At 36.8% G+C, this 19,505-nt stretch overlaps 1 protein-coding gene across 1 annotated transcript in view; it reads right to left on the bottom strand.

Annotated features, from left to right (window-relative positions):
• Positions 1–1,456: 1,456 nt before the first annotated feature.
• LOC109089715 (membrane-spanning 4-domains subfamily A member 4A-like) overlaps positions 1,457–19,505 on the bottom strand; it is a 37,477-nt gene continuing 19,428 nt past the window's right edge. The window contains exons 5-8 of the mRNA XM_042722883.1: positions 5,452–5,592; positions 4,855–4,971; positions 1,996–2,052; positions 1,457–1,871 (exon numbers count right to left, since the gene is read on the bottom strand). Coding sequence (XP_042578817.1) covers positions 1,797–1,871; positions 1,996–2,052; positions 4,855–4,971; positions 5,452–5,592 — 390 coding nt within the window. The 3' untranslated portion in view covers positions 1,457–1,796. The remainder of the gene's footprint in view (positions 1,872–1,995; positions 2,053–4,854; positions 4,972–5,451; positions 5,593–19,505) is intronic.

Below are 19,505 nucleotides of genomic sequence, written 5' to 3'. Positions count from 1 at the left end.
TTCTCACTCAAGATATTGCGTGTACACACTCACACTGAAAAATCTGTCATTAATTACTCACCCTCGTGTCATTTCAAACCTGTAAGACCTTTGCTCATCTTAGGAACACAGATAAAGATTTTTTTGATGGAATCTGGAGCTGTCTGACCCTGCATAGACAGCAATGCAACTGAAATGTTCCCAAGTCCAGAAACATAGCGAGGAGATCGTTAAAATAATCCATGTGACATCAGTGGTTCATCCGCAACTATACAAAGCTACGAAAATACTTTTTGTGCGCAAAAAAATAAAAAATGACTTTATTCAACAATTTGTCTCCTCCGCATCACCCTGGTGCCATTTTGGAGAATATCTCAGTTGCGTCATGCCGATATGCTGTTTCTGTTCAGATCAAATCATAATAACATAGGAAACAGATTTTTTATTGACACCGAGTCGGAAAGCTTCAGACTAAATTGACCATACGTATATGCATAATAAAAAAAATATTTTAGTAAAATAATTCACTCACTAGAACTAAGTTAGGAATGTTGGCCTCTGTGTTTTTCATGTCTCTTCTCTTTATCCAGCTCATACTGAATGTGCTTACCACAGTCCTAGGACATGTGCTGTGTGATCCTTTTTACTTGCTATGGCCTTTGTGAGATTATGGCCAAAGCAATTTAACCACGGCCAGGCCAGTTTGCCCACTGCAGCCACAACATTAGCACCATTATCAGTGGTTATGCAGGATTTTTTTTTCTCATCTAATGCTCAATCTGATAAAATGCACTTACTTAAGAGTTTCTTAAAGTGTATCAGCAGTAGGGTTTTCCAGGCAAATCATACTGCTTGTAAAAATTTTTGGAGCATTTCTTATAAATGCTGCATTTCTTTAGCGATGTGTAAAACTGTCGTGTTTATATTTTGTTATTCATCTGAAAGCCTGCGCTATTGTCACATGTGCCCTTTTAGTTTGCATTTTACCTTGTTTTGTTTCTGTTTAATGTGATTTTGAGTCCCTTTGTTAAAATGTATTTCACTGCATACTACAAAATACATGCTTGAAGAAATACCCATACTGTATGTGACATACAAAATACGGCAATTATTACCTGATTAAGTGGTTTCTTTCTTAGCTGTCATGTTCTTTTTTTAATAGAAAAAAAAAACAATTAGAGATAATGGATGTTGGGAAACCAAATGTATCACACAAAAGCATCACACACACAGTGGCAGGACCACAACCCTTACGCAAAGAAAATATATTGTCTTATATATTAACAATCAGTATATTAAATTGTTTAATGTATATTGAAAATACACTGAATAATATATTGTTGATTACTTAATACATTGTAATGTATGTTCTCAATAACATTCTTTGCAATATCTAGATATATATGTGATAATATGGTACTCTGTGTACTGTATGTGCGCACACATAATGTTGCCATGAATTTAACCAGACATCTGATCGTCTAAAAGTCCAAAACTTTTATTTATCTTTTCAGTACAGTTTTCTTTTATACGTCACAAATATTTTCATATATGAAATGTGTAACTATACAAACAATAAAGTGGGAGAAAAGTTTGTGTTCAGCTATATGTGAACCTAAGCAATAACTTTTGAAATCGAAATTGAGTGTTTTAATAAAGTTATTACATGTAAAATTGTGGTGCAGTATATATTGCAGTATGCAGAAAAATATAAGATAACAATAACAATATATAAAAATATATTATTTAATATATCGCATTATATTTTCTAATACATTCCCACATATTTTTTGTTTTAACAGCCCACTTATTCATATTTATTTGGATTCACTGTATTGTGGAGGAGTGTCTGCAGGCTGGTGATGAATGGAAGAGCTGCTTGCCACAGGTATCTGAAAAAAAACAACAACACATTTATATATATGTATATATATATATTTATATATATATATATAAATTCTTTTGACTACCATTTTACTCAAAGTCCAGCTAAACTGGGGATCAAGCCTTTCTTACCTCTGAGCTGTTAAGATCATGGAAACGTATGAAATCAGAGGACTGCACAAACTGCACCTATGGTTAAAAAAAAACAAAACACACATGTAGTGTTTAATTCCTTCTTACTGTGAGATGCCATTAATGCAATAACACCAGCAGACAGTTTCAGTATTACAGTTTCAGTAGCTGAATACAAATGCAGGAGGAAGAAGATAAATGTTCCAAAAGACTTTAATCCGACACACAGGTAGAACTAATCCTGATGAGTCTGGACAATCAAACACAAATAACTGAACCAAAGTCCAGGAGATAATGAGACACACACACCTAAACATAATGATGAAATCAAATCAGTAAACATGAAACCGAACTAACTAGTGCAGGAACGCAAACAGAGCCCAAACTGTGAAGGAGTGTGACAGTACCCCTCCTGGAGGTAGACAGATGGACAACCGGGAGGAGGACAACAAACTAAATCCAGGGAGGTCCACGGTGGAGCAGATGACCTGGGTCCTGTTCTTCGTACATCGCTTATTACACACAAGATGAAATGTCACATCCAAAGCCCTTTTCAGGCGGTAATTTATTCTCAGGGGGACCTAAGTGATTTTCACCATTTATTGATCTAATTGCCATCCGAATCCAGGATGTCAGTGTTTTTCTCTCACCACTGTAAAAATCCCCGGCCGAATTACCTAGGCTACTGTTTTTTGACAAACACCAAGATCGTGTGGTAATTTAATTGCCGTCTGAATCCACATCTCTAGTTTACAAGAAGAAATCGATTCAAAATTCAGTGCTTAAACCCTTTTTGAGCACTCCTGAACACCATAAGGTACGTTAACTGTTGTACTTTGGTGTAATTTGCATACATATTTATTTCTGAAATGATGGAAAGTATTTAAAAGAACAATACTTCATAACTGCTCACAGCAACTGGGAGCAGAAAGAGAAGAAAAGCACTTAAACATTCAAAATGGGTCTTTATTATGACAGCAGCAGGTTTGCAATACAGTTTTAAAATGTGTATTATGAACAGATATATAGCCTATATAACTATATTGTGTATAATTATATATAACTATAGCGCGTCTTTTTCAACAGGAGATTTAAATAATCAAATAATAAATAGGATTATATATTATAAAATATGCTTGGATTAACTAGAATACATTTTACATAATAATAAGTATTTTTAAATGTATTTTACTCAATATTTGAAGGGGACACAAATAATACAGCCAAAATTATTACTTGTAAGGATAGATATGTGCAGATAGCATGGAGACCGTATTTAAATATGAGTTTGGCTCATAGGTTCACCATGCAGTCATATTATAATTACTGAATTATTTTGTGTCCTCCACATAGTATTTTAGGTTTCGTCTGGGACCGAGGATATTCAACCAGAGCAAGCCCACTGATCTGCCACTTAACATTATATTAAGCAATACCCAACACATCAGTAGGTCAATATTAGCCTAATATCAGTTCACACACGTGTTAGTTGTAGTGAGTGACAAGCTACGGTATTAACTGGTAACCTTATATGCTCATAGAAAAATACATCAGATATCATATTTTTGTCATGACTAATTTATTATGATCCAGCATCATCTGTATTAAAGAGACAGAACAAAACAGCCTTGACAGCCTAAGTTACTTACACATAACTACTGAGAAACTTTGCTCTCTCATATCGGACTCGTGGACCAAACCACTGTGAGGCAAGGGAGGGGGGACTCAAAATATTTCTGAAATTAAAATGCTTTTTTGCGTTTATATTGTTTTACTACTTACACAATTATTTTAAGTATTTGTCCATTGTATTATTTACAATACAAACAGTCGCTTGTAATGATATTTTTAGGGGGCACTCAAGAGATGTGGTTGCACCAGCTGGACGCACATAAATATTTCACATCTTTAAGTCCATTCACTTTGTTTAAATCCTGTTTTTAGATAATCTGAGTTAGTTTTGTGGATTTTTTGTTTTTTTTAGATTTTAATTATAAGTTTTGTATTTGTTTTAATTTTATGCAAATTTATATTTTATAAATGTTTTCTTTTTTTAGCCACAGAAAAGACGTCAGTAAAACATGTGAACAATGTCACGTAAAGTCACATTTACCTCAGGAAAGACATTCATTGTACATAAACTTGATAGTCAGCTAGAAAAAATATCTCTAGAGAGAAGCATTGTATTACATTCATTATATTTTACTTAACCTGTCGCCTTCATTTTTAATGTTTTCTTTATATATATTAAATATTGTTATGGTCATGTTTACAGAGCTGAACTGACAGCGTGGAAGCTCTTTCATGAGATTTAAATTCTACGCTGTAAGACGACCTCATTCATATCATAGCACAGTGATTGTATCATAAGAGTTCATTCTCATGAATAATACTGAGAAAAGCTCAGAAAACTGATGACATAGACGTGTACTCTCCAGCCACGGCCGCTAATCACTGCTCCAGATTACACATATACACATACTTTTCATGACATTGGTTCAACTTTGACTATACGATTAAAATTCAAACTGCAGATCTGTGCACACTCTAATGGCTAAAATTTTGTTTTGTGCTGAGTTCACTTCATTTATATTTATTTCAAACATTTCTGTGGACAGGAGAATAAAACTCAATAATTTTACAAGTTAAGAACTTGAGGGTTTGAACATTTGAGATTAAAGAACTTAAGAATTAAATATTTGTATTGTAACATAGTGTTTGTTGGTTCTTGTAAAGCGTGAACCCAACTGTCAACAGCCTTAAAAGTAATTATATCCATTTTATATACATATCAGTTCAGTTAACACGCACACACAAACACAAAAAGTTTGTAAAGTCCTGATTTGGCTCATTACTCACCAGAGAAGGAGAACTGTAGGCACTGGCTTTACAGGCAAATGCTGACAGACAGATGGAGACTATAAACTCAAGCACGGCGAATAACATTAATACACCTCTGATTCCCCAGAAGAGAGTCTGAGAGAAAAATCAACATTAACAAATAATCCATGATCATTTCTACTCACACTTGTACAATCAAAGATCAGCAGTTCAGAATCTACCATCATTTAAATAATTTTGTGCCTGAAAGGGAAACTCTTACAAATGCATGCATGCAGTAACATTAGCCCTGAAATAACTGCCCTTTAGTAAATGCTGACAGAAGTTTTTAATGCCAAATGAGGGTTTGCACTGGCACAAGCTGTTAGTAAATCTGGCCCTGATAGGTCAAACTGGACTGAGTTTACAATTAACATATAATGTCAATGACTTCTTGTATTATAAATGATCTATAAACTACTTCTGAAATGCCAGATAAAAACAGTGAACAGAAGAGTGCAGATTAAGGCTTGTGTACTGACCACACAGTGATCTTACAGTAAATATATATATAAAAAAAAAATCAATTTTGACACAATTTGATGTTAAATGTGAATATAAAAGTTGATGACATACCTTATACATTGCCACTGATAAATAACAAGAAGAATCACTGCAGTAATAGTATCGCCATATAGAAAAATCTAGTGAAAGTAAAATAATGGCAATGCCTGCAGTTATCGTACTGAAAATGTTCATTCCCAGTGAAGCATTCATCTATAGGCAGAAAAAAAAAACACAAAACCAATTAATAAATTAGCAATAACTTTAAAACATTGTGTTAGATGAAATGTTTCAAGCACTAAAAACATAAAATTGTAATACAGCTTTAAATGTATTTTTTTCCCCATACATTAGTATGTGTCCTCTTTAACTTTATACTTTGCTGAACAAAAAATAATGACTATCATGCATTTTTTAGTATAATTTACAAAGACACCCACTAAAATGTCATTCAGTGTAACAATATTCTGAACCAAAATTAGGCATATTTTAAACATGAATCATTTGATGAGATTATAAAAGACTATATTTAAGCATCATAGTGCATGCCTCAAATACCAATTAACTTTCATTTTTAAATCTTTATACTTTGCTAATGTTCTTCAAACCACTAGGTTTTACCCATTTGTCAGCAAGAAGTTTTTGTAGGGAAGTGAATGTCATTTAAAATATAATAAAAATTAGTATGATCACATATTCTTTTTAGTACTTTAATAAGTACAGGTCAGAATAAGTATATTGTTTATATATATAAGTATATTGTCATTTTTACATTAATATATATGTTACGCTGAATGCTGGATGACCATGGTTTGTTACTCTGAATGAGGGATTGCCAAAAATAGAGATAATAGTACCATTGCTCCCACAACTAAAATGTTTTTAGTATTAGTTTGTCATTAAATTAGTTTTAATAATATTCCTGAGTAAATGACTGCAGAAGCAGATGTTAATAATAAATAAAAATAATAAACATTTTATTTTACTGTTCTGAATTCTGATGCTGCTTAGCTTGTCACTTTGTTTCTGACTTGCTCTGCCCCAAAATTTGCCGCTTGCAGCCATATTTATTAATACTTTCAATTCTATTCTAAACATAATACTTATATTTGGCAACATAAATGGCATTATCAGGATGAGTATTTGGAGTGATCTCTCTTGAACTCATGACATACTGTAGTGAGGGGAATCTCTCCAGAAATATTGGCAAGTTTTTATTCTGACAATTGCAATCCTCGATACCTTTCTCTTTTCCTTGCTTAAGGCACGGTCACACCAAGTATGGTAACTATAATGATATAGTTCAAAAAAATTATTCTAAATATAAAAGAATAGCAGATTCCACAGCACAACTAACATTAACTGGACAGATAAATTATATTGAATGGAATGAAATCACAGAGCGATTTATTATTATTATTTCTTTTTTTTACAGCTGATGAATGATAAAAGCACTGACATTCAATCAGAATCTATTCCACTTTAAAGAGCTCGAGCATTTAAAGCGACACATGATAAACCTGCAGCACATTCTTAGAACGAACAGTGATATAGTTTATTGGTGTGAAGGCTAGCATAGTTACTGTTGTAGTTATGTTTTTATTGATTGTTGTGAATGTAAATGTTTATTAAGGATGCGAGTAAGGCCGTAGAAGTGTCGTGGCGTTAACTTCAAGTCAGTCAAGTGTTAAAATCCTTCGCGAAACTACCACCAGGTGGCGCAAAGGGACGGATTGCGAACTGAATGTAATTGTAAAACGAGATAAAAGGAGGAGGTAAAACAACAATAACATTATGATATAACATTGTACCATCTTTAAAAAACCACTAAAAAATGTACAGTGAGTTAATTTCAAAATGTAGGATAGTCTTAGGCTACAGTCTACTCATCAAAAATTAAAAGAAGACCTTTACACAAAGGATCTTATGCTTGCTATTGTTATTAAACAGTCATTAAATATAAGGCCTATATATACGGATAAAAAGCTAAATGTTTTCATTTCGGTTCATTCTTTGTTATAAAAAAAAAAAATCCTTCAGGTTCCATTTGCAGATCGAAATGAGAACGGTCCCAGCATTTAGCAATAATTATGATTCATTCTGTTATTATTCTTGATTTTTCAAACTGCTAACACTTTGCATTTTTGAATTATGCCTTTACTGTGTGACCAAAAATTTTGTATTTTCTGTTTCAGCTGTTTGATCGCGCTGGTGCCTCGCGCACATTCATTGGAAACAGTAGCCGTTCACCGTGCCCATTCGGCGCGAGCAGCGGTCCACTTTGGCATATTTTTGTTAATTATGATTTTTAATTTTTTCCCCGTCATACTGAAACACGCGTGAACTACAAAGCCTATTTTTCCTAATGAATAATAGTTAAACTTGAAATAGGCAACATCACGAACATGGAAACGTTTGGATTTCTCCCGAATGAGAGCCCAACCTTACCTTATGGTTCGCTTTATATTATTATTCATTTATTATTTTTTTTTGTTTGTTTATAGCTAAGCCTATTATTATATACTGCAATTTTATTTATCCATTAGAATTATATATTTGTAATTATTGTTCTGTTCTGATAAATTTGTTAAATTTAAAGGATTTGTTGTTAAGTGAAGAGAACTAAAAATATCCTGTTGGCACATTATAACATTATTAGGCCAGCCGTTATTATTTCTGAATGTAATAAAATGGAACTTATACATGACTTATATATTCTTATATATATACTTATATATTTTTTCCTCTCACAAACTTAATTTATTTTTTAGCCTGTTTTAAAAAATAAATAAATAAATAAATAAAATAACATGCAGCAAACGAAAATAGGTGATTAATCGGTTAAAATTTGTTACTGTGGGGTAATTATAATTATTATATACTTAGGAACAGAGCATCTGAAAATGACTTTGTGCAGCACATTCACTTTGCACGCTCAACCTGCCTCGCGCGTTGCTCAGCTGTGGACGATTTAAAAATGTTTGATATAAAGGTTGCTGTCCCATTTTATACAGGAATTGTTCATTTAAAAAAAAAAAATCGAATTATATTGTTAGTTCTAATTATATTGTTAACACAAGTTAATTTAGGCTATTTAACATGCACTGTGACATTTTACCCTTTTTAACTTATAAACTCCTTGAGATTTTAAAGTCAGTTTAATAGTATTGAAGTTCAAGTTTTTTTTTAAAAAAAAAAAAGGTTTTAAATGCTTAAATTATTTCTATGAATTAATAATATGTTATCAGGTTTTAATTGCTTAAATTATTTCTATGAATTAATAATATGTTATCATGTTTATTCTTGTAGAAAATAAGTGTTTATTCTTTAAGAAAATAAGGGAAAAAATAAGGGACGATCCAAATATTATTCATATTTGTTTTGCTTCACCTATTTATGTAAGCTACAATTATTCTAAAAAAAAAAAAAAAAAAAACGTAATGTAATTAAAAGTGCCATCGGCCTGAGTAAATTTGACCATTATAGAATTGTGACTTTAAAGGTTAGTGATTTAGGAGGTGAATATACTGTGAAATTACAAATGTTATGGGATTTTAAAGCATAACAACTGAAGGGCTATGAAACGTTAGCCCAGTGGTTCTCAACCTTTTTTTCCAACGGCAACTCACTATGGTGCAAGTGCAAGTCTCGCGGCCGCACGCATATCATTTACATATTACGTTATCAATACAAACCAAACTGATTTATAATATTATAGCCTAAATATTATGATATTTAATCGATTACATTCATTGAAATAAATTAATAATTCTACTCTCCATAAATAAAACACCTGATGCTGTCGGGAGCTGAACAACTTTGTGAAATTCGGCTAGAAAGGAGTAACAGCATAATGAAGTTGCGATTGGAAGTTGCAGTCTGTAAGACGCGCACGGAAGCATGACTTGACTCGCGACATGTGCGTTCACAAATGTAGCCTATGTTGATCCAAATATGGAAAGCACTTTCGAATTTAATAATATGAGGTTCTCTCCAGAGATGTTTTGCCACATTTCTGCAATTAAGGATGATTGCTGCGTAGTATGGGTGTTTCTATTTGCCTGAACTTCTTCAAGTGAGTTACGGCGCAAAGCGAAAATCCAGCACTCTCCTTCACTGCTGATACTGTGACTATTCTTGTTTGTATGTGTTCATTTGCTGGCCATTTCCACACTTCTTTTTACTCCCTTAAAAACAAATTTGTCAGTTCTGATGCTCAATTTTACCGAACTAATGGCTGTTGATGACTATTTGAATTGAATTCTGCCAAAGTGCGCGCTTGTATGTGTTCATAAAATGCGGAATGTAGGTCTGCTCATGTCTGAAAATAATAGGCTATATGAAAAACAAAATAATTTTACATATAAACATTAGGCTATAGCTTATATTTTTTTAGTACATTTTTAAATGAATGTAAAAACTAAAATGAATTGTAAAACAAAGTTATTTTTTTTAATTGTGTTCAGCATGGTGGGCCGCATTTGAATTCGTGACGGGCCGCATGCGGCCCGCGGGCCGGGCTGAGAACCGCTGCGTTAGCCAATAAAGCATTTTTTTTAAACAATGGCACTTAAAGTTTTGAACTAAAATATTATTTCAACCATATAGCCTGTGAATAAACAAAATGCATACTTTTCAATGAAAGAACACTGAGAGTTTGCTTCTGGTGTTTGGATTTGTACTTCAATAATGAGCTCCAAGTTTAGGAATAGCCAACACGGTTTTTATTTTTTATTTTTCTTTCTCTCTCTCTCTCTCTCTCTCTCTCTCTCTCTTTCTCTCTCTTTAACTCTCTATTTAATTAACAGCATTAACTTACAATGAAATACATCTTCCTTCAGGTAGACTGAATGTTTTTCTGTCTTGCTAAATGTTGGGCTCATGATCAGTAAGTTGTATTCGCTCAAATTGATTTAGTTAAATCAAAACTTGCGGACTTTGAAGCTGGGTCAGTTAGCGCGAGTCACGCGCGCTGTGAAGCGGGAGCAGCTGATGGAGGACTCCGCTTGGTCTTAAAGCCTTCCGCAAACGCTACGTTCACAAATAACAATGATTTTCGTAAAATAATGATTAATTATCAATTGATAATTTGTTATTATTATGGTCTTGTGAAAACAATAATATGGGCTGCGGGAAAATAATGAATAAAAAGAGTAAGGCTGCTGTGAGTCCAGGCATGTTCAAACACAGTAACATGAGAACACAGCGTTCCTCACAGCCAAAAAACAGACCGAATTCAGTTCAGCTGGAGGGGGTTGGGGTAGTTATGTTTAGCTTGTGGGGGTCGAGATAAAGGTGTGAATCTCTTGGTCTTTCATATGGACAGTGTCTTATGAGGATATCAAACTTGCAGAACAGGTTTAGATAGGACTCGTCATTTTGGTTTTAGGGCAACTTTGAAGAAAGGTTTTGATCCACTTCAAATGTTGACTAATGTATAGCAATATAGTTTATTAGTTATTATAACTTCAGAGGAAGTTGCCTTAACTCAATAAAATAAATTAATTAATTCGCAAACGACATCCAGACCAGTCCAGACATCAGTATGATCCGTCTATGATGTTTTATAGGCTTTTTTAGATTTGGGAATACACATGCGTTACAGACATGACAAAAAAACTTTTTGGAGACAATATTATTAATAATAAATAATTAATTTTTTTTTTTTTTTTTTTTTTTTTTAGCCTATTTACAATGCACAAACCAGAAGCAACAATATATGCAGAGAAGGGTTGGCCATTCTCAAAAAAAAATATCAATTTTATTTCAATTTTCGTTTTTGTGTTTCAGAGGAAAAATCAGTTCTAAGGCATCTCTCCATTACAGACCGTTCTGAAAGAAGAATTTATGCAAACGCGTATAAAATGCTTTAAAAACTTTAACAGAGATGTCTAGAGGCTATTTAATAGGTCTGCCTCCCATGTAAGATTTTTCTAGTTACTAGTCCTTCATTTGTCATTATTCAACTAATCGCAGGCTTATATTACATTTACATATATAATCCATAATGAGCCTTAATATATTCGCGCTCAAGCACATGCATTAAGTTTGCCCCAAAGCACAGGCAGAAGTAGCCCAATTATTGTAAAAAAAGGAGACATTTTAATTATTTATTAATAAACAAATGTTTTCTTGTCGGCTGCAAGATGAAATTCACAGTGCTGCCTCTCTCCACATGAACGCGCCTTTAAAGATAAATACAACCTTCACAGATTACATAATGCTTTCGTTCTGAATTGATTCGTTTAGAAGACATTTCAAGCTTTCTGTAGATATATTTCTCATGTATGTGAGACACCACAATTTTAAGTTAATTCATTATCAGGAAAAAAATTCAAAGTGATCTAGAGGGCGCCTCCCTGTCCTGCATGCGCATTAATAATTTTCGCACAAGCACTTAAATATGAATAGTTATTCACATTTTGCATATGCATTACAACGTAAATTATTTTTTACATGCAATTATCCAAAATAAAACCAAACAAGATTTGTAGTGAAGATAAAACAAATAAGAATAAATGCTGCGCATGCACTCAGCATCACTCGCGCCGCTCAAATCTTGCACGCAGACATTTTACACATCTGCATTTAAATGCGGCTGGAATTTATTTTTTTTTTTTTACTTAAATTCTATGTAAGCAAGTAACGGCGGCTCCCTTTTAAAATCACTGAAGTTGTCTATTAATGAAGCTCTTTTTTTTTTACATCATTTGCAGTTTGGTGATTATAATGAGAGAACTTGAGTTTAATCGTGAGGACGTTTTATTAATCCGTCCATTCTTTAGAATTTCAATGATTTAGCTAAATCGTGCAGGTTTAATTTATTCGTTTCTTGTTTTAACTTAGGCCTAAATAATGGGAACGAAATTATACAGTGCCTCACGTTTTACTAAAATAAAGAAAATAATTTATAAAACACGCAACAATTTCTTACAGACAAATATATTTTCCCAAAAAGTTGTCTGTCAAAATAAAGGACAGGTAACGAATAACAAAAATGAATGTTGTTTTATTAAAGGAATTTCAAAATATAAATTAAAATATAGGCCTAATATATGAGAATATTGACATTTTGCATATAAATCCATGTAGCATAGCTCACTAAAATAGGCTACCACTTTTAATGCTCTGATGCAAAGTAAACCACAATTTCTTTTGAATAATATAACACATAATTCATATTATATAAATAATACTGTACACCTATTAAAGGTGTCAAATCTAAAATATGGTGTAATACTGTGTAACTTAGAACGAATTCAAGCAGGATAAATGTCAAGCCTGTGCCTGAGCCTGTGCTTATATTTTCTCTAAGAAATGCACATAACTTCATAATTACCAAACTTTCATCTGTGAACATTAAATATTTTAAACTATAGTGTTTTTCTTTCATTTTCCCTGACTGCAGCCGTCAAATGTTACACATCAGAGAGGCAAAACTGTCGTCTATTTGCGAAAATGTGCTTTGATGCGCTTGTTTGAAAACTTGTGATTAAAGCGCCACTCAGCGGTCAAAAGCTGCAAATGCACTTTGCAGATGCCGCGGCGGCGGTACGAGCGGCGGTTAGAAGTAACGTTTTGGATGTCCACCTACTGTATATACTAGTTTATTTATATATATATATATATATATATATATATATATATATATATATATATATATACACAAACCCGATTCCAAAAAAGTTGGGACACTGTACAAATTTTGAGTAAAAAAGCAATTGAATAATTTACAAATCTCATAAAATTATATTTTATTCACAATAGAATATAGATAACATATCAAATGTTGAAAGTGAGACATTTTGAAATGTCATGCCAAATATTGGCTCATTTTGGATTTCATGAGAGCTACACATTCCAAAAAAGTTGGGACAGGTAGCAATAAGAGGCCGGAAAAGTTAAATGTACATATAAGGAACAGCTGGAGGACCAATTTGCGTTGCCCGAGTCTGATCCCGAGTTGACGGCCGTGCTTTCCTGGGCAGCTGAGAGCATCGGGCTAGAGTGGAATCCTCCACCCTGTCCCGGGCGCTCGAGGCTGGATGATTGGTTCCTGGGGGCTGCTCATGCTGATCGCCAGCACACCCCGCTGGTTCCTTTCTTCCCGGAAGTGCACCAGGAAGTGACCAGTTCATTGAAGACACCTTTAACTGCCCGAAACCGTTCTGGTGCTTCCTCTGCCTTCACTGCCCTCAATGGCGGAGCGGCCAAGGGGTATGCTGGGATTCCCCCAGTGGAGCGCTCTGTTGCGATGCAACTGTGTCCTCAGAGCATCTCTGCATGGCGTGGTGGTCCCAAGCTTCCCTCCAAGGCCTGTAAGTTCTCATCCACGCTTGTGGCCAAGGCTTACAGAGCCACCCTTCAGTTCTTCCAGGCCAAGGTGCTCATAGAGCTGCACGGGGGCAGTGCTGACACAGGGGTTTTGCAAGAGGCGCGCACTGCTACTGACCTCGCTCTCCAGGCGACGAAGGTTACTGCACACTCCTTGGGTCAGGTGATGTCCACCTTGGTGGTCCAGGAGCGCCACCTATGGCTAAACCTGGCAGACATGAGGGAGTCTGATTGGACTCAGCTCCTGAACTCCCCGGTCTCCCAGGCTGGCCTCTTCGGCGACGCGGTGGAGAATTTTGCCCAGCAGTTCTCTGCTGCCCAGAAGCAGTCTGAGGCCATCAAACACATCCTGCCCCGGCGGCCCGCTGCTGCTTCCACACTGCCGCTGGTGCAGCCACCTCAGCCTACTCGTCGTCGAGGGCACCCCCCTGTGGTCTCCTTCACTCCTGCTCGGCCACAGCAGGAGCCTTCACCCCAGCTGCAGCAAGGAGATGGCCGCAGAAGGGCAGCGCAGCCCGTCTCTGCCCCTAAACCTGCCAAGCATCAGACCAAGAGGCGTTCCTGAGATGGGCGTCCCAGAGTTGGGGATGTCAGCTCATCAGGAGATGGTAGCAGGACCACTTCTTCCCCCGGAGGAGGGCCGGGGGAGAATCCTTTGTTCGCGTTTTGTTTTTGTTCCGCCAAACCTTCATTAAAAGAACTGTTTCCTCTATCTGCGGGTCCCAAGAGGCTGCAGACAACAGTTGGCGACGTGCTTCCTCGCCGCTCTCGTTCCCCTCTTCCCTTGCCAGTTTCCATGCAGAGCCGGCTCGAGAACGCATTGCCTTCTCATGCCCTCTTTGCCACTTGTAATCAGACGAGTGCTCACACTCCGCCCCCACTAAGGGATGCTATGCCTCCCATGCTGGGGCTGTCTGTTCCACCTCGCTGCTCCAATGTGGGTACACCTGTAGTTCCCTTGACCCCGCTGGATCAGTTTCTGGGAGGCTGGCTAGAGCTCCCAAGGCCATCCTTCTGGCTCATCTGAACGATCAGGCTCGGCTACGCAATTCAGTTTGCCCAGCGTCCCCCCAGTTTTCGGGGTGTTGCGCGACGATGGTGGGCAAGGATGCTCCTGTCATGCATGCGGAGTTTGCGACCCTGCTGTCAAAGTGTGCGATAGAGCCGGTCCCTCCAGCCGACATGAAGTCCGGCTTTTAAAGCCCCTACTTCATAGTACCCAAAAAAACAGGTGGGTTACGGACAATCCTGGACTTGCGTGCCTTGAACCGAGCTCTTCACAGACTTCCGTTTAAGATGCTAACGCCCAAGCGCATTTTTTAATGCATTTGTCCATTGGATTGGATTGGAGATCTGGTGCTCAGACACCTCGTCCGTCTGGGTCTTCGGGTCAACTGGGAAAAGAGCAAACTCTCCCCTGTGCAGAGGATCTCTTTTCTCGGTATGGAAATAGATTCAGTCGCCATGTTCACGCAGCTTACGAATGAGCATGTGCAGTCACTGCTGAATTGCCTGAGTCAATTCGAGGGCAAGAGCAGGCCCTGCTAAAGGACAAGCACGTTCTGGTCTGAACGGACAACACTGCGACCGTAGTGTACATCAACTGTCAGGGCGGGCTACGCTCCCGCCGCATGTCGCAACTCGCTCGCCATCTCCTCTTGTGGAGTCAGAAGCATCTGAGGTCACTTCATGCCATTCACATTCCGGGCAGGCTCAATCGTGCAGCTGACGAGCTTTCATGTCATCAGTCTCGCCCCGGGGAATGGAGACTCCACCCCCAGTTGGTTCAGCTGATTTGGGAACGCTTCGGATAGCTTCCGGCTTCGCTACCGCTCGGACGTTCTAGCTTACTGCTCTGCGTTTTGCTTGTTATTTCTGTACTATTCTCAGATTTTTCTAAGATTTTTACTTCAGCAGATCAGCACAGTGCTCAAACAACAGATTTTTGGCACAAACACTAAAAACTCTCTGGGACTGGAATAATACTACAAAAAGAAGACTTTGTCTCCCACTGCCAGCAGCTTACATTACGGAGACGGGAAAACAACTGCCTACATTCAAACAGAAGAGAGAGAAACTACCTCCTGTTGGATCTACTTGTTGCATGAACTGCTGCAAACTTCTACAAAGGATTGTGGTTCTTGAAACAAAGTTACTTGCTGGACTTCCAAAACAGGCGGAACACTCAGTAGACCATTGTCATGGACCCTCTCAGCATACAGCCGGTGAGTCCCATGAATCTTCTGAATCTCAACAGTTTATACCAAGTGTAGAGGAACAAGCCAAAACTGATCGCCACACTATTCGATAGCACAAACAAGGAGCAAGACCCAAAGGAACACGAGACATCAGATTGTCACGAGTTTCTCGTATTGCTGCCTCAGCATCCTCTACCCCAGATTTGACTATGACAAGGCTTGTGAATACTGGTATTCTACCACCCCCTATACATCTTGAGAACAGATTTGAAGCATTAATGAATGCGGGTGAGGAATCCCCAAATGTGATTAAACATGTATCGGATCAACCAGCAGCTAACACCGCTACTAACAGGCGCTCGAGGTCGAGCAGACAACGACATTCAGCTCAGAGCGCAGTCGAGCCCAGGACTCTGATAGTGGGTGACTCTATTATCAGAAACATTAGTAGCAGAAATACAACAACATGCTGCCTTACCCAAGCAACGGTCTCTGATGTGAACAAGGAACTTCAGAACATTCTGATGAAGCACAAGACTGCAAATCGAATCATCATCCATGTGGGGAAGAATGATATTCGGAAAGAGCAGTCAGAACTCCTTAAGAAGGACTTCAGTGAACTCTTTGAAACACTTCAAAGACTCAAAGTTCAATCGTTCATCAGTGGACTACTCCCAGCAAGGGGAACAAATATGTTTTCACGGTTGCTTTGGCTGAACACATGGCTACAAAGATCTTGCAATATAAAAGGAGTAAATTTCATTGACAACTTCAATCTTTTCTGGGGCCATAGACAACTGTTTAAACTGGATGGCCTCCACCCACACAAACTTTGTGCTGGTTTGGTTAAGGTGAGTTTTTAGTTCTATCTAAACATTGATTGGGTTGTCGTGTTTAAATCCATTCAGCACACACACACCAGGTCCGAGTCATCATGTGGTTGACATATCCCACAAGGACACTGATAACACCATGCAGCCACAACAAGCACTGCTGATGGACACTATCCCAGCTGAGCCCTGTCCACAGAGCTCCTCACAGACAGACTGTGATGTATCAAAACAGCTACAAGATTCAGCACCCAAGGACGACTTTCTGGAAAACAGCCCGGGAAGCTAGGACAACATATCACAGTCACCGGAAACACCAGAGACACAGCCCCGCTCACCGGACACATCATGCAAGTCAGCCGCGTGTTAAATTCATTCGTGAAACTACCGCCAGGTGGCGCAAAGGGACAGATTGCGAACTGAATGTAATTGTAAAATGAGATAAAAGGAGGAGGTAAAACAACAATAACATTATGATATAACATTGTACCATCTTTAAAAACCATTAAAAAATGTACAGTGAGTTAATTTCAAAATGTAGGATAGTCTTAGGCTACAGTCTACTCATCAAAAATTAAAAGAAGACCTTTACACAAAGGATCTTATGCTTGCTATTGTTATTAAACAGTCATTAAATATAAGGCCTATATATACGGATAAATATTCATTTCGGTTCATTCTTGGTTTAAAAAAAATCCTTCAGGTTCCATTTGCAGATCGAAATGAGAACGATCCAGCATTTAGCAATAATTATTATTAATTCTGTTATTATTCGTGATTTTTCAAACTGCTGACACTTTGCATTTTTGAATTATGCCTTTACTGTGTGGCCAAACATTTTGTGTTTTCTGTTTCAGCTGTTTGATCGCGCTGGTGCCTCACGCACATTCATTGGAAACAGTAGCCGTTCACCGTGCCATCCGGCGCGAGCAGCGGTCCACTTAGGCATATTTTTGTTAGTTATGATTTTTAATTTTTTTTCCGTAGATACTGAAACACGCGTGAACTACAAAGCCTATGTTTCCTAATTAATAATAGTTAAGCTTGAAATAGGCAACATCACGAATGTGGAAACGTTTGGATTTCTCCCGAATGAGAGCCTAGCCTTACCTTATGGTTCGCTTTATTGTTCATTTTTTTATTTATTTTTTTGTTTATAGTTAAGCCTATATTATTATATACTGCAATTTTATTTATCCATTAGAATTATATATTTGTAATTATTGTTCTGTTCTGATAAATTTGTTAAATTTAAAGGATTTGTTGTAAAGTGAAGAGAACTAAAAATATCTTGTTGGCACATTATAACATTATTAGGCCAGCCGTTATTATTTCTGAATGTAATAAAATTATACATTACTTATATATTTTTTTTTTTCCTCTCAGAAACTTAATTTATTTTTTAGCCTGTTTTAAAAAAAATAAATAAAAATAAATAAAATAACATGCAGCAAACGAAAATAGGCGATTAATTGGTTAAAATTTGTTACTGTGGGGTAATTATAATTATTATATACTTAGGAACAGAGTCTGGGCCTAATCTAGGCTATCCAGGGTTTTTTATTTTTTTTTATTTTCATTGCATCTGAAAATGACTTTGTGCAGCACATTCACTTCGCACGCTCAACCTGCCTCGCGCGTTGCTCAGCTGTGGACGATTTAAAAATGTTTGCTATAATGTTTGGTATAAGGTTGCTGTCCCATTTTATACAGGAATTGTTCATTATTTTTTTCAATGAAAGAACACTGAGAGTTTGCTTCTGGTGTTTGGATTTGTACTTCAATATAATGAGCTCCAAGTTTAGGAATAGCCAACACGGGTTTTTTTTTTTTCTCTCTCTCTCTCTCTCTCTCTCTGTCTCTCTCTATTTAACTCTCTATTTAATTAACAGCATTAACTTACAAAGAAATACATCTTCCTTCAGGTAGACTGAATGTTTTTCTGTCTTGCTAAATGTTGGGCTCATGATCAGTAAGTTGTATTCGCTCAAACTGATTTAGTTAAATCAAAACTTGCGGACTTTGAAGCTGGGTGCAGTTAGCGCGAGTCCCGCACGCTGTGAAGCGGGAGCAGCTGATGGAGGACTCCGCTTGGTCTTAAAGCCTTCCGCAAACGCTACGTTCACAAATAACAATGATTTTCGTAAAATAATGATTAATTATCAATTGATAATTTGTTATTATAATGTGCTTGTGAAAACAATAATATGGGCTGCGGGAAAATAATGAATAAAAAGAGTAGGGCTGCTGTGAGTGCAGGCATGTTTCACCCCAGTAACATGACAACACCCCGTTCCTCACAGCCAAAAAACAGACGAATTCAGTTCAGCTGGAGGGGGCTGGGGGGTAGTTATGTATAGCTTGTGGGGGTTGATATAAAGGTGTGAATCTCCTGGTCTTTCATATGGACAGTGTCTTCTGAGGGTATCAAATTTGCAGAACAGGTTTAGATAGGACTCGTCATTTTGGTTTTAGGGCAACTTTGAAGAAAGGTTTTGATCCACTTCAAATGTTGACTACTGTATAGCGCAATATAGTTTATTAGTTATTATAACTTCAGAGGAAGTTGCCTTAACTCAAAAAAAAAAAAAAAAATTTGCTGCATTAATTTTATTTTGTTTCGTCTAAACAATATTTTTTTTTAGACTATGAAATATAAATTCTCACAGAATGTAACCTTTTCATAACCATATATGGAACCATCTCTTTGTGTTTTTCTAAATCCCAAACAGAGTCCAGACATCAGTATGATCCGTCTATGATG

The sequence above is a fragment of the Cyprinus carpio genome, chromosome B4 (assembly GCF_018340385.1).
Source record: "Cyprinus carpio isolate SPL01 chromosome B4, ASM1834038v1, whole genome shotgun sequence".
NCBI lineage: Eukaryota > Metazoa > Chordata > Actinopteri > Cypriniformes > Cyprinidae > Cyprinus > Cyprinus carpio.
Note: the sequence above shows the minus strand (reverse complement) of the source record. Positions and strands in the feature narration are given on the sequence as shown.